Source organism: Pleurodeles waltl, chromosome 12 (assembly GCF_031143425.1).
Source record: "Pleurodeles waltl isolate 20211129_DDA chromosome 12, aPleWal1.hap1.20221129, whole genome shotgun sequence".
NCBI lineage: Eukaryota > Metazoa > Chordata > Amphibia > Caudata > Salamandridae > Pleurodeles > Pleurodeles waltl.
Window position 1 is genome coordinate 704,198,866 of NC_090451.1, and position 16,745 is coordinate 704,215,610.

Below are 16,745 nucleotides of genomic sequence, written 5' to 3' on the forward strand. Positions count from 1 at the left end.
ATTTAGGTTTGGATCTGTTCTTAGAGAGACAAAACAGGAAAAGGCGGGACAGTAGTCGTTATGTGCATTATGAGTATGGGGAAGGATGCAGTAAGCTTTTAGCCTGGAAAACCAAGTCAGACCGTTCTAATAATTATGTTTTGTCGATTAGATCAGGGATTACAGGTCATCTTTGTATGGAGGAAACATAGATAGAAGACGTTTTTTCTTCTTTTTTTTTCTTTCAACACTGTATACTGATGATCTGCGGATACCCGAAGAACAGGTTAGAGAGTTTTTGAAAGGTGTTCATCTTCCTGTTTTAGATGATTTGACACAATTCAAATTCATTTGTGAGATAGATGAGAAAGAGTAGCTCGAGGCAATAAAGGGTTTGAAGAAAGGGAAAGCAACTGGTCCAGATAGTCTTCCGAATGAGCTAAGTTACTTGGGGAGGAATTAGTTCCAATTCTTCTGGAATTGTTTAATTATGTGTTTCTTGAAGGTGCGCAGGTGCCAAAATCATGGGACGAAGCTATAATCTGCCTATTGTTCAAACCTCGTAAAGACCCGACTCAGTGTATGTCGTACCGACCAATCTCGCTACTTAATTCGGATTATAAGCTCTATACTGGCATTTTATCTTGGGAGGGTGATGGGCAGTCTGATACATGCAGACCAGAAGGGATTCTTTAAGGATAGACAACTCTCGGAATTAAGTTATGATTTGCTGGGAGCTGTAGATTTGGCGATGCAGAAGGGGGCTCCGTTAGCGGTTCTGACTTTTGATGCAGCTACAGCATTTGACCAGGTGAATTGGTCGTTTTTGCAGATTGTTATGGAATCTTATGGACTGGGGGTACCTTTTGTTAGAGCAATTAAGGCTTTGTATAGATGCCCGACAGCCAAAATATTGATTAATGATAAGCTGTCACAAGAGTTTAGGATTAGCCGAGGAACTCGTCAGGGGTGCCCACTATCTCCTCTTCTTTTTTATTTGATTATCGAGCCTCTGCCAATATTGCTTAGGACCAGTGCTAATATTCTTCCCTTTCAAAGTGGTGGGTGGGAAAGGAAAGTTGCATTGTATGCAGATGATCTACACTAGGGATGTGATGGCTTCCCTTCCTACCATTAATCTGCTAATGGAAAATACTAGCAGATTGTCAGGTTATTCTATAAATCCTGAGAAGACAGAGACTATGTGCTGGAATATGGCTTATAATTCCCCGTCAGATAAGCAGGAGATAAGGTGCTTGGGAGTTCAGCTTACGGCCAATTTTAGCAAAGTGGTGAAGGTTAGTTTTGATAGAGCCTATTTAGAAACTCAAAAACTTCTCTAGACATGGGCTGCTCTTCCCCTTTCTTTAATTGGTAGATCTAATATTCTAAAGATGATTATTCTCCCAAAATTCACTTTTCTACTTAATGCTATACCTCTAGAATTTAAAGCATGCTGGTTTAAAAAAATACAGGGGGATTTATCTGCATTTATATGGGCATCTAAGGAGAATGGAATAGCGTAGAAAAAGCTATGTAAAAAGAAAGAATGGGGGGGGGAGCACATCGCCAGATTTTTATAAATATTATCTTGCTTTTCAATTTAAGAACATAAGAATTCTTTTGAGTAAGAGGTCAGAGTATACAACTCTCTGGATGGGCCTGACTTTACATCTTGCAGACAAAGCTGACAACTTTCTATATAAATTTGGTCATCAGAAATATTTTAAGAAGGTCCGACTCAAGATACCTAAACAGGCATCTAAAATTTGGTCGCAGATTCAGGGTGTCTTAGGGATAGCTTATTATTGTAGTTTGGCTCCCATTTGGGAATCACCAGGTACTCCTACGTGTTTTTTTAGATAAGCTATCAGTTCCATTGAGAGGCAATGGGGTGATTGAATGGGGGCAAATTATATAGGACTCCGAGCCGGTACCTTGGTTTACATTTTCGGAACGAGCGGGTGATTTAGTCTCCAAGTTTAAGTACTATCATTTGTCCAGTTGGGTCAAGTCTCTTCAGAAAGGAGAAATTGGGAAGAGTCCTTGGGAGGAGATACTAGGGCGGAAATCCATGGACAAGGAAGTGGATTTGTCGTATCAAGCGCTGTTAGATGCGGCGGAGGAGAATCCGCCGCTTCCGCTGTCGAAGTGGGGGGATGTTTTTCTAACCCTAGATGTTGTTAGTTTATGTGAATTATCACGTTCTAGACTGCGGTTCACCACCAAATCGCAGCCATGAAGAAAAATCACTTGTGTCACCTTAAATAGGGTCTATTGGACACTGGCAAGGCTGTCGGTCATAGGAAAGAATAAAAAGAATTGTACGCGTTGTGGTTATATTAGTGCAGATCTCCTCATGTTTTGGCAGTGTTCGAAGTTTACGTAAGGAGCTGGAGATAAGTTTTTCAATGATCATTTTTGGGTTATGCAACCAAGAGTTCTGAGGTAAGAAAACTACTGTGCTGCGAGAGTACTTGCTGTTTGTACTGATGCTCTTGGCCCGACATGAAATTTGTTGTAAATGGGTTTGGCCTTTACCGCCCACAGTTCAGGATTAGGAAACGTCAGTAAATCGAGTATGCAAATTGGAACGGATCGGTCCCACCAGCAGGAGAGATGAGTTTTGGTGGATTTGGGAAAATGGTTTTCAAGTAATGAACTCTATGGGATTAATCACTTGTTTTAATTGTTGATTATTTGAGTCCAATTATTAAAACTCCTCTCTTCCCATTGGCTGGCCTCTGGTATGCTTGTTATATGGGCAAATAAAGCTAGTTGCCCGTGCAGTGACTGGTTAATGTTTTGTGTGGCAGATCCGGAGCGTGTCAATAGGTGGTGTGGTCCATTGATATCAAGGGGTCTGCGCTTGGAGATACAAACCTAGGGTCTCCCCTGCCGGAATGGAGTAGTGAGATGAGGACAAAAATAAAAGAAAAAATAAACATTGATGCCCATGTGAAGTACCACCCAGAAGGAGGAGTTACTCGATCCCGTGAATTGAAAATGCTTTTTCTTCGAACAACAGCTTGCAACACGCCAGACCCAACAGTAAATGTCTGGACTATGAAGAGTATGTGTATTGATAACCACACATGCCATCGAACATTATATGCTTTCTCCAATTCAGAATCTCTACTCTACACTACACTACCTCTGCTGAGTAAACCTAATGCAACTCTGCCTCACATACTCACCCTCCCCAACCTGAAACCAAAAGCCTGACAAGAACACAGTCGGCTGAAACACATACTCCTGAGTGAATGGACAGCAACATCTCTCAGACACGGAAGGACAAAACAGAGACAGTGAAGGAACTCTTAGAATAAAGGTCTGCGACTTTTGCAGACCTATAATGGAGTTGTGGAATGCTAAGGGGCTGTTCTTCTGTTTGTGCACAGATGCTGTGGTGGGGGCTTCAACACTTGCTATGTAGCCTGTAATGTGCTCAAATTAAACCTGATCTGGATATTTTGAACCTTGGAGAGTACTTGTCTTCATTCAGGAAGCTTTATCTAGTGTGCTGCACACGACTATAAAGCACCCAAGGTCCAGTGAGAGCTTTGCAAAAGCTCAACTCACTTCTCAATTTCTAGATTAGGTTTCTGAGCACATCCCATGTGGGGAATCCAGATGATTTATCACAAGAGACCAGTGGGTAAGAGTTCCTCTAAAATGTCCCCAATGTATCCCTAAGGCACACCCTTTATCTACAGGGTCCTGGTCTCCATTGCTCCATGGGTAAATCCTTAGGGGGCTTTGACGAGCTGAGACCATAGACTTCCAGTTGGCACTTCTGAAAGGGAAGGCTGAGGAAGAAGAGAAGCCTGGAAGAGTTTGAGAGAAACTGAGGTTAGCCTGACAGGCAGAAACGAGGCAAAGGATTACGAAGGGTGAGTGAGCTCATGGGTATTCATTCCACCAACTGTTGTCTCAATGTTGAGGTGCTCATAGTTTCATTGGAAGAATACGGATGGCCACCATATTGTCAACGTACGTATATGCGGCTAAGTGTAGGTTTACTTTGCTGAAATTCACATATATGTTTATCTGTACAATGTATGTAATTTCACGGTGCAATGATGTGGAGTTTGGAATAGTGAAGCCTCACTCACCTCCTCAATATTTTGCCCATGATGTTATGGAAACACAATATCTTGACATGCAACTGAGCTCGAGATGAGAGGAACAGAGGACCAGGCAGAAAAGCAGAAAGTGGGGGGCAGGCAGGAGAAAAAGAGAGGGACAGAATTACCCCAAAACTAGCTCTTGAGTTAAGGAAGACAGCTACTGAGCAAAAGAAAGAAAAGCTCATGTCTGAGGTACCCAAGGAAGTCAGTATGGCATGAAAGTGATCCCTTCCAAACCCTTGCTAAAGTACCCTAAGATTTCGATAAAGATGAATGCGCCAGGCAGTGATATACTGGGGAGGATGAACAGCTATGAGATCCTATGCAAGGCACTGGAGTTGGGTGGAAGTCCAAGGAAGCAACTCTGTCTAGTTGCCCTCCGTTGAAGGGACTATCCCTCTGGGCCTGTTTCTAATTTGCTTCTGCTTCCTTCCTTCCTTGTTAGGGAGATGCTTTAATTGTTAAGCAGTGACACTATCAATAGTTTTGAGTTTGGTGCTTTTGTCCACCTGGTGTTTTTATAGCCCGACATGATACAAACCAGCACATTCACAGCTCTGATGCCACCTCTGTGCATTGGCATTGGGCAGAGTTGACCCTTTGACGAACGGTCAGGTCCCTCGTGAGGGGTTTATTCAGATATGTCACCAGAGAAGGGTTGGTCCAATTGAGAATCTTTATTGAGTCCAAACCCTACAGGAGAAAGGGGGTCCCGCAGGGTCTTAGAAGGTGTGTGTTTATTTATCTCTCAGAATATGTCAGTTTGTTCTGTGTGGGCATGGCACTACCAACCTCACAACTAACCAGGTTTACTGTCGAAGTGAGTAAAACTATGTTCACCACATAAGTGTTACTCGGTTCCTCATAAAAGATTTACTATGCAAGTGTTACTATGTTCATCACACAAGTGTAACTATTAACCATGTATACATTGTGGAATAATCTTCCCAATCATTTATCCTTAAAGAAGGAGTTACCACTTTTTATCCAGTACGTAGGACAAAAACGTCTGCATTTGCTAACACAAGAATTATTACAATTGTGTGTTGCTATGGTCAATTTAAAAGTGATTAAAATGGTCTTCTTTACAAACAGGTTAATATGATCACCAACAGTGCAGTGAGCATAACTGTTCCTCAGCCAACTATCATTCCCCATGTGTTAGCACGTGATCTAAACGCTACTATGTACCTGTGTAAATATGTTCACCAAATAAGCCTTGCTATGTTCACCATGAGAATGCAAGTAAACTGTTAACCAAAGGAGATCTCTGCCTCTCTTAACCACAAACACCAAATGCCCAGCTTGAAAGAAATAGCTGCTAAGCCTTGAGGTCAAACTATGCTTTAATGCACACGGGGAACAATTGTTCAACTTAGTCACACTAAAAAACAACATACAAAAACACATAAATGGTACAAATAACATTTTCTGAACAACAAGTAACTCTGCAAAGTTGTAAAGTTTAAACCTGAGCTTGTAACGTGAAGCCCACTGCCCCATAGACAGAATGTATTAAGTAACATTTATGTTGGTGCTGTCACGCCGTCTCTTTGGCTGCAATCTGAAATGGTGGAGGACCTCTACGCGGTCTGACCTCAGAACATACCCGGATGGCTCACAACCCAGTGGATCCTCTGTGGCATCTCATGAAGACACAATGTCTTTACACATGGCCCCATGGTCCACCACTAATACCTCTGGTGCAATCTAATACCCTCTAGTCCACCGTAGCTAAAATGCTGCACCCTATAGTGTCCCCCTGGTCCACTTTTACTGCCCTCTGGTCCCTTTTTCTGGTCCCCTGGATCACTATTGTTATGTCACGGTGAGCCCCTAAGGACCCTGTTTTAGCTATATGTCCCTTTGATTAGCCATCTCTCCCCCTAGGACAACCAATGTACCCACATGGTTTTCCAGGTGTGTCTCAGGATCGCTAATACTAGTACTTGGCGCCCACTAATGCCCCAACCACGGACATTCCCGGGCCACAATCAATGATGCTTAGCCTATTATTGCCCAGTGGCACACTATTAATGCTCTTTTGCATTATTGCAATTGCCACTAATTCCTTGGGGTCCATCAGTAATGTTTGTCTTGCATAACCATTGCCTCTCTACTCTTAACAACCTAGGATTCATCATTGACATTCCTCTCGAGCTATCACAGACCCGTGCCCCGCTACGGCCCGGTAGTCACCATTAATGCCCTTGTACATTCTCAAAAGTCAATAGCCCATTTAAGTCCTGGGGCCCATCACTCGCTCTTAACGCAGCATTGCTGTCCCTCGGTGTGGGCTAAGATTAAAGCGTTCATGTTCATCCTCAGTACTTGTGATCATCATGCCCTCGCTTAGAGTCTTCTTTGGTCCACATCGAGTCCACCCTAGTGCATCACCGAGCTTTCCGTTAGGCTGCGTCTCTGAGCCTAGCTCACCCTGGGACATGATTTCCACATCCTCAGCACCAGACCACCCCTGTCTGTCTGTGCCATCACATCCACCACCTACCGGGGAGGGACCTCTAGGAAAGATGTGAGAGGACGGACACTTGTTCTCCACTGACACCAAAAACTGTAGCTCCAGCAGGGCCCTGGCCGCATCCTTCTCTAGCATAGACCACTGCCCAAACCTACTGCAAACCGCAGCTGGTGGCTCTGGTCTCCGCTCAGGTGTCCCCACTGGGGCGGTGGCCTCAGCAGCCTTCACCTGCTCATCGGTCTTGTGCCCTCTGAACTGCAGCTGGTAAATTGGTGTCAGCACACGAAGACCATCTTTCCATCCCCATTCATTTACAACTCCCTTTTCTGACGTCTGACACGTCAGAAATTCTCTTTTGTTGTACCTTCCTTGACTAGAATTTTCTGGGACAGTCTGTGACAATTGCCTTTCTCGGTTTCTCTCTTGCACATGGACATCCATGCTGTGAAGAAGTTGTGGTGCCTTCTTGTGGCCCTTCCATGCACTAGATAAGTCAAGGATTGGACAGTCCAGATCTTTGGTGCTAAGCAGCGTGTCCATATGTTGTGGCTTCAAGTCACAAGGACCCAAGTGATCCGCTGCTAAGGCCCTTAGGGTGCTCTGTCCATCTATGGAATGCCATGTCCTGTCTACTGATGATGGACATATGTAATGTTCTTGAATGTGGCTAGTTGGCGCGGCCAGGTGCACATCATCAGCGTGATCACGGTGTGACATGTCCAGCAGGGTACAGAGCGCGTCATGCTCTGCCATGGACAACCACTTGGTCTGGGTCTTGGAGCCGCAGGAGATAGTTCCGTCAGGCCGCTTAGGCAACTCAACACCTGGAGAGCGGTTCTCCACAGGTACTGCAGATGGAGCAGCTGAGAGCGAACTTCCATCACAGACCGACATGATCGGAGGCGGTGTTTCAAGGCGGAAATTCTTAAAGATCTACAAAGAAAAACAGCTTGTTTTAGAATAAGAGTTGTCTGCCTGAGAGAAACAGTAAGTCCCCCTTTGGGAGCATACTCTCCTGCGGCCATGCACAATCCCCATTCCTTCGTGAGCCCACAGTGCAACAACTCTCAGCTCCAAAGAAATCCAGCGAAACATATGAGTTGAGGGCCCTCGGTACAGGTGTGGAACCTAGGCTCACATGCAACACGAGTACCTGGACCTATCCCGCAATTTATGGACTTGGGTGCATGTGACGTCCTACGAACAGGATCCGCATGCAGCTCCAGGAGTCAGGCCCTCACACAACCCAAGATCTCGGGAGCCACTTCCAGGACAAAGGCTCTGGCACAACATAAGCTGGGGCTAGGCTATGCGCTCTCTACCGATGAGACACTTGCAAGGATATGGGGACCTACAATCGACTCTGGGCCACACACCAACCTAAGACATGGGGCTGATGATGGTGATGTGCAACTTCTGGCTGTGGTCTTCAATGGGATCTTCCAAGAAGCTAAGCCTTAGGCAACCTGAGAAATTGGTAGCCCAGGGTAATCTACGCAGGGCGCAACTAATGGAAGTGTGCACAAATGAAATACCTTGGTAGCCCCAGACCCCAAAGCTATCAAATTATGCACATTTTTGGTGGGGTCCAAATCTAGACAAGCACCCCCAGACTCTAAAACATTGTTCTTTTCTGTTTTTTGTTTTTTAATAACATACATTTTAATGTGTTTTGTTGTTCACAGTTGTAAGAGCTTGTGAATGTGGGGTGTTCTCATGCCCGGTTTGTGAAAAGAGCAGAATTTACTTAATTTGCAAACTTGATGCTGATTTTAAGGCCTTTAAGGGGGGACTTCAGGATATAGTGCTAAGTCCTAAACTGGAGCCTTTTGTTTGTGCCAATGGTGAACACAACATCAAGCTAAGGTCAAACCACTGTCAGGTGTGCACCTGACATGCAGCTATTGATGTGACATTCTTTTTTGAGTCACTGGTCACACTACAGAGAGAACTACTTTACTTTGGGAGAGAACCCTTCAAAATATATCAGAAAACACCAAAGGTGAGGTTCAAGTTGTGTATTAGGAGCTGCTCCTTAACTGTTAAAGAGTTATTTCAAGATGTGTGAAAAGGATGATTTAGGGCAATATAATCTAACAGGTTGACAGAATGTTCATTACTAGATTTTCAGTATAAAAAAATGTGATAACTTCACTGTGGCTCATCAAACCATCCTTTCTCAGAAAAATTAGCTGATAAATATGAAAGTGAAAATATATGGAAAGAAGTAAAGGATGGGTGAGGAGTACCAACTGATTTACAGACGTCACAGAAAGAGATTTTGGGTTCAAAGGTCCTGTGAACCACTATGGAAGACAAGGGAATGGAAGGGGCGTATTAAATGTGGATCTGGGTGAATATGGTTTACTTAAAGAAAAAAAAAAAACAGCCTTTGAAGTGGTTGTTAGTCTCCCAGTGACATCTGTAAGTTGCCCAGTTGGGGCATTACCTGGATGGAGATTGTCTGTAGTTCCCAACACAATAGGATTATTGGGGGGGGGGGGAACCTTCTCAAAACCATGCTAAAGAAAAACTAGAAATGCCAAGTGACAACTGTAGGTGCTTCTTTCCATCAGGAACAAGGACATTTTTATGGCCATGTGTTGCACTCTGGTGCCCTCTTCTGCCCATTTGTGGTGGTGCTGTAAGGCAACTACCTACAAATACCTTAATGTAGCCATAACCCTGCATCAAGTCACCTACCAGGTCTCCCGTTCTGTTTCTCTCGCTCTCATAACCACACACACTCTCTCTCTCATACCCTGTCCAATTCCGACATCTGCCCCTCAGGTGTTTCACCCCAACCCACAGTCTCTTTCTCCCTCCGCATCCAATCTCTCAACCTTCCCTTTTATTCTGACTGCTCATCGATCCAATGCCTGAACGATCCCCTTCAAGCCCTCCCAGCCACCCTTCGCCAGACTCACACCAAGGCCCCTCTGGTACCTGCTGAGAGCGGCTGGACAGGCAGTTGTAGACGCGATGTCCGGGTGGAAGAAGAGGATCCGTGAAGAAGAAGTCAGAGGTATCAATGGGGAGAACTGAAAAAGAAGACAAGAGAGACGTGAGGAGGTTCGGATAACTGCACTGAAGCGCGAGCCTCAACACAGTTACATTATTCTGCTCTCCCATGTTTCTCTCACAGCAGCCAATGGAGTTGCGAACACCAGGACAGGTACGCCAAATTCCTGGATCTCAAATAATACTTTTCCTCCAATGGATATCAGCTTCGCAGAGTGGACCTTGGCAGACTTTATCTGGATTGACTTATATTCAGGTCACACCTGAAGTTAGTACCAACATTGGTCATGTGAACTCTGACCTCCACCAGCCACATTACCTGAAACTGAACTCATGCTTCCCTTCCACTGAGGGCCGGCCTTGGTGACACATGGGCTACACTGAGGAAGCCATTTTCTCTGGATTAATTTTCTGGTCTTCCGGGGGGTGCACTCTAGATGTTTGCATCCAGCAGTAGCTCGATTCTCTGTACTGAGCTTTGATTTAACCTTTGGAGGACGCTGAGTGGAGGGAGGTTCAGGGTTAGCGTTAGCTTGCCAGAACCACATAGAGTAAACGCGAAGCCAGAAAACACTACCCCAACACAAAAGGTACTACAGGGCATGGTGACAAGACCCATCAACAGCAGGACGGTCCTTCTGGACTGGGGGGCTTAGTCAGAGCGCAGGCACTCCCAGGAGACAGCATGGTGTTCCTTTTTTCTGTTTACGACCCACCACTGACATTTAAGAACATATTACTTGCTGGAGACCTCCGTGTTATTAAAACAATCACTACCAGTTCATTACTTTGGTGTAGGACAACGACTCATATTCTGTTGCAACATGCATACCTGTGGGTCAAGTTCCATGCGTAGACTGCAACGCAGCAACACCATTACCTTAAAGCAGTGGCTTGCAGAAAATAGCGGAAATAGTAGAGACGGGGGGTTTAAAGACGGTCGCCTTTCCTGGGTCTCTTGCCTGGATTGTATGTCAACACGTTTCTGTTTTGTTAACACGTACACATATGACCACGTTGATATTTAACCAATGTCTGCCAGTCCAATATTACTCTAGAAAAACACAGTGTCTCCAGAGGTATGTGTGGATTAAGTTCTCGAGGCCCTGAATTGTGCATTTAGCTTTGGCATAACAAATCGGAATGCACTTAAAATCCATCTTGTGAGTTCTGGTTCACAGATGGGGTTTTCCAATGGCGGTTTACAGAAGGCAATAAACAACTGCTAACTTTTGCAAGGCAGTCTTGTGCGATCGATGTAGTGCTTCGGATTTTGTCTCATATCTAGCGTGTGTATCTACTGCACATCCTCGAAAGGGAACGGAGACAGATTTGAGCTAAAACTTACAATACGATACTTTGCATGTTAGGGTTTCACACACAAGGATGCATGCCTGTCAGAGTTTCAGAACTTGGCGCACAAAAACAATTAGATATGCATGCATGTCTGGGCATTATATAGAGAACGCATGAACTGAAGGACAGCACGCTTTATTCTGGAAGCCCAAAGCTCTCAGATCTGGATGTGCAGGTGCTCGCAGCTATCAGATTTCGGTGCACATGTGCAAATGCATTTCATATTTGGGTGAGTTGGTACTGAAGGATTCCAAGGAAGGGCTTTAAGGGTTTATGTATGTGTGAGTGTGTGGAGCGGCTTGGGTGCACATGCATACAGAGCCTTTAGACGTGGGCTCCCACGCACAAGGAAGTGCCAGATGTGGGTGCACATACTCAGCGACGTTCCAGGTTTGGGATCTTTGCTCCCTACATAATGAGGCCTGTGTCCTTCCTTGGAACAGATGTAAATCATGTCTTCTGAGTTTGTAGCTGCGTAAACACCAGGGGCGTAGCTTGGTCAGTAACATGGGGGGAGTGTGAGCTTCATATTTCCTGACACTCACACTGGCATATAATGCTGAAATACCTAACACCACAAGCAGGGCTCAAGGGGGGGGTTTAAGAGGCAGTGGGAAGGGAGAGGAGTGTGGATTGGAATTGACCTTAATCACATTATTTTGTAAAATAACCAACATCTTTGAAGATTTTTCAAAGAGAGAGGGAAGCAGTGTGTGCTTTTATTTTTCTGTTTGTTTAAATTGCTGGTGAAACCCAACAGACACCTCGCCACACCCGACTGAAAGCACGTGTACCCAACTATTCATCATACAAACATTTCTTAGGGAGGATGTAACACCCCAAGCCCCCACCGACCCCCAAAGCTACACCTCTGGTAAACAGACTAGAGCCACCCGGGTCCTGAATCCGTGTGCCAATGAGAAAACAGGCTCTAGGCAAGGCACGCTGTGTACAACTAGCTTTGCTGATCTGATCGTGGTTAGGCAGGCCTCTGAAATCTTGTGAATTGTACTGCATGACCGGGAGGGTTTCAGAGTTTGAGTGCATGCTCCCACTAGTTTCAGATTTAACTTATTGTGTGCAGAGGTGAAAGAACAGTGACGTCAGTTCCTTGCCAGCCATACCTGGTTGTTTTATGTTTCCATCGGTAGCTGGTCTGGTAGGGTCCTTGCAAGGTCCATTTTCCTTGGCGCCAAAGTTCCAGAGAGCCACAGCGGTGTAGTAGGACTGGAACGAAGGGTGTGAAAACGTCCGGTTGGAGTGAGAGATGGCGAGGTTACATGGAGGAGGCTGGAAGGAGGAAAGAGATAAAGACTTCTGGTTCTCAATGAAGACAGACAGTGCAGCAGTCAACCATGGGGCAGAAACAGGTGTAACAGAAGTATCTCTCTAACCTAGAGTACTTATAATTAAGGTGTGAACTGTAATGACCTCTGAGGATAAGTAAATATATTTAGAAAATGCAGCATAATTGTATCTCCTCAGGCTCAGGGAGATTCAAAGGGAGCTAGGATATGGCCTAGAGAGGGATGGGAAGAGGTGAATTTTATTTTCTGCGAACTATAGGAAGGTGTTTGATTTACTGCAGGGATTCTGGAATGATCTTATAGAGCTCAGGGCCCAAGGTAAAAAGCATTTTTCTGTTTCAAATGGCTCGATTCATAGATTTGGCCCTTTGCGATTGCAAAAAATGTTTCTTATGTACAAACACCAAATTGCAAAAATTCCCATACTGCAATTTGGGTTCGCAACCAAATTCAGATTCTGTATTTGGAAGGGGCGTGTGTGGGCATCCCTTACAAATACCAAATCGGACTAGTAGGTATTAATGTTTTGAGACTGGAAGCTGGTCGCATAACATTAATACTTTACTGACTACTTTAGTGTAGTGTTCATGCATTCGCTCACAGGAAGGGATCTCCAAGGGACCCCATCCTCTTTGAGAATCCTAAAACAAATATATTTTGAAGAGTAGGCAGAGGTTTCATAAACCAAAGCCTACTCTTAAAAAAAAGTTAAACAAACATATATACATATGATAGTCTGCTGAACCTAGCAGGCCACCGACCCTGTGATGGCTACAGTTCTTAGTGGGTGTCTAATTGCGAGCTACCACATTAATATTCAGGAGGTAGGCCGATTTGCAACCCACTAGGAATCAGTAATTTGCAAACCAACCTAGTAATACATAGGTCACTTTGCAAAATTGCCCTCTGGTCTCAAAAATACCATTCTCAATTTGTGATCTCGATCAGGGATCGGTAGCCATGGTTGTCCTTCTTGGCTTGTCAGTGGCCTTCGATATCGTTTCCCACTCCATTATCGTAGACAGATTATGGGATGTGGGTGTCCAAGGTCCAGCCTGGGCCTTGCTGAAGTCTTATCTAAAGGATCATTCACAAAGGGTTTCCCCCCCTCTCCCCTCTCACATCCACAATTAAAACACTTGACCGGGGGGCACCTCAGGGCTCTGCCCTGAGTCCAATGCTTTTTAATATTTACTTGGCCCCTTTGGCTAAGTTAGTGGCATCATGGGGCATAAGGGTCATCTCTGATGCAGACGACATGCAGTTGATGCTCTCATTCCAGGAAAAGGAGATGGGTGCATTGACTGCGTTCAAGGGATTTCTGAGAGCTGTTGGAAAACGGATGAGTGTTAGTTGCCTCAAATTAAACTCAGATAAAACAGAGATACTCTTTTTTGGCACTGACCGTCACCCGGACCCCTATATCTGGTGGTCTTCTGGGAAAGGCCCCCATCTTCATCGGTGGTAAGGAACCTTGTGGTTAAATCTGTCTCCAGTCCTCAGGGTAGCGCTGTGTCTACCAGCTGTATTCTTATGCTGAAATCAGTCAGGAAGATGATCCACTTGATCCCAGAGGAAAGCCGTAAATCTGTCATTCATGCTCTGGTAACATCAAAACTAGATCATGGGACTAGCCTGTACCTAGGCTTACATCCTCTGCTTCACTGCCTGCTGATCATTCAGAACTCTGCAGCCCGGCGGCTCCCTGGCGCAGTGTTCTTTGGCTGCCCATTGTCAGCCGTATTAAATTTAAAGCCCCAACATTCAACGACAGAGCATTTGAGCAGAAAGGCCCTAGCTATCCGAGGAAAAGATTGCTTCCCCACCATCAGGAGGGAGCACTTCACTCCAATGGACATAAACTTCTACATGTTTCGAGGGTCAGCAATGCAACAAGAGCCGGTTGCTCCTGTTCCGACGAAACCACCAAACTATGGAACTCTTCGCCTTCAACCCTTCGTGCCCTCTGAATCACGCTTTCGTAAACTTCTGAAGACATACTTGTTTAGGCATCCCTCATCAGTTGTGTTTCAATCTTTTAGGGCATGCTAAAGCCACTAGTGTCGGGGCCCCTCTTCGTTATGCAGCCGCACGCTTTAATAATCTTTATTGTATTGTACTGTAAACACCTGACTAGGGTAGAACATTATGATCACAAAATTAACTTAAAAAATGCAAAATTGTGAAATTTAATGTAATTTCACATAGTTGCGATTTATCCAGCACTGGGCTGATTATTTCATAGTCTATGCTAAGAAATATGGAATCCCTGTTGGAAATTGCATACTTTTCGTAATTATTTATTTTTCCTACGTTCTCTGAAATATATTGGACGAAAACGCATAATATTGGACGAAAACGCTTAAAGTTACCTCACGTGGACTGGAAACAGACATGTTCCAAGACAGAAGAAAAGAGAGAAATCAATTTCTCTCTCAGCACTTTTAGGCTACATGGACATAGTTCACTCAGAGTTCGTGCAGAAATTCAACATTTGTAGTAATAACTGTTTCACAGCTAAAAGCAAGCTTTACTCCCCCATAGAGAATTCTATTGTGCAGCAAATGTCTTCTTTTAAGTATCTAATCACAGGCAGTCTCAGCAGCAGTTTGGTTTGCAATGCCATTACAAATCTAAGCAACTCCTAAATGTTTTATCGATACAAGTACACAGAGCTATTCTCTGTGAATGGTTCCACAGTTGGTGGCTGGCTTGTGTTGCAGTGCAGGAAACTTTTGCTGCTAGTGAACCTCAAAGCACTACACGTACTAAGTTTTAGATGTCTCCACTGCAACGCAATACCCAATCCCGGTTACTTTCATTATGTAAAGCTGATCCTTTAGTTTCCACACTAAAGCCATGTATGATTCAGTTTTAATGCCCTTTGCAGCTTACAATGCGCATCGCATACATTAGCGCCTAAATGGATTCAGAGGGGAAGTCAATAAAGGATCAGAAACTCTGGGGAAGGTGAATGTCTTTCAGGGACAAGCTTCCATTGGTCTATGCCACACACCACAGATCATACAAGTGAAGTATTCATATTTAAGGGAACTGTGGGGCAAACTCTGCTTTCCTGAGGATGCAGAATTTGTCTTTCCAAGGAATCTGCAGGTGACCCTATCTCAAGCCAAGATCAGCACACATCTTTTAACAGTGATTTAATCAACTACAAAAGGAGATGTTTCTTGGGATCACTTCTACACCCTGAATTCAGAAAACACTCTAATGGATTTTGAACCTGGAGTGAAGGACAAACATGCTCTTAGATGAGCGAGGTACCTCATGTTTATCACGGCAGCTCAAGGGGTTAATGCGTCTGCACATGCTGTCATAAAACCGGCAGTGTCAAGGCTGAATCACCGAAACTGTTGTCCAACGTAGCCATCCTCAATTAAATAAATTAAAGAAAAATAAATATGCGCAGTGATGCACTATTTTTGTCAATAGATACCACACATTATTTTTGTAAGAACCGTGCAGCTTCCCCACACTAGTTTGAATGCCCTTTCGTGGCGATCTTTCCCTTAACAATGTCTGGGCTAATCACAGATGTAACTAACATAATTTTATATTGGTTTCTGTTGACTCAGGGTCCAGACTCTTATGGGTGTGGGCCATTAAGAAATGCGGATATGCTTAGGCATTCCAAAAGACTTTTAGTATCAAAGCCATTAGAGGAGTTTTTATTTTTCTCATTCAGACAGCGGTCCTGCGTTCTCCTCACTGGCTTGCAGAGATGTTAGGTCTGCTCTGGGTGTTATCTGCAACTCACCAACCTACTTCAAGTAGCAGGCGATTGGTTAGTTGAGTGAGCTTTGATATGTTCGACAAGTGATGACCTCTGGGTTATTGAACGCAGGACCGAGTTGGTTGCATAATCTGCAATAGGTGATTGCACCTCATATTAAATGCTCTCCAGAGTATATAGCTATTCTGGATCTCCCTGGGGAGGTGGCAGAAGCAAAGTTTTCCGACCCAGAAACTGAAGAAAAGTTGTTGCAAAATCTTCAAGAAGTCAAAACTAAACTATTCAATGTAATGCATTGCAACCCCTGTGAAGTTAAAGTTTGCAAAGCTGCTGACGGGTGTCTCATTCAAGTCTCAGAAAAGATTCCTGATTAGCAAGTATTTGAGTTATCCTACAGACCAACTATTCCAGTTCTTACTGTAATCCTGCTTCAAATGCCTGATTCAAACACAAACCAGGTGATGTCCACCGCTCTCAGTAAAAGGATCATGTGTTCAATTCTGTTCAACAGACCTGCTTTTGACACCAAAGTCCCTTCAGAGTGCAGTCTCTCCCTGCTCTGGAAGAACTACACAGGCACAGTACAGTGCTGCTGGTAAGGTGAGCCCCAATCCAGGGACTGCAGAGCTTACTGTCCCTCCAGATTTACTGCAAGTTCCAGGCTCCACATGGGAACCCGCTGCTGCAATTTGAGTGATTCTGCACTCTCAGTTACTGTTCCG

At 44.5% G+C, this 16,745-nt stretch overlaps 1 protein-coding gene across 3 annotated transcripts in view; it reads right to left on the bottom strand.

Annotated features, from left to right (window-relative positions):
- Positions 1-5,443: 5,443 nt before the first annotated feature.
- Positions 5,444-16,745, bottom strand: part of SAP25 (Sin3A associated protein 25) — a 40,056-nt gene continuing 28,754 nt past the window's right edge. For all 3 annotated transcript variants that reach the window (XM_069215651.1, XM_069215650.1, XM_069215648.1), the window contains exons 4-6: positions 12,090-12,255; positions 9,535-9,629; positions 5,444-7,521 (exon numbers count right to left, since the gene is read on the bottom strand). In XM_069215651.1, the coding sequence (XP_069071752.1) occupies positions 6,376-7,521; positions 9,535-9,629; positions 12,090-12,255 (1,407 nt within the window). In that variant the 3' untranslated portion in view covers positions 5,444-6,375. The remainder of the gene's footprint in view (positions 7,522-9,534; positions 9,630-12,089; positions 12,256-16,745) is intronic.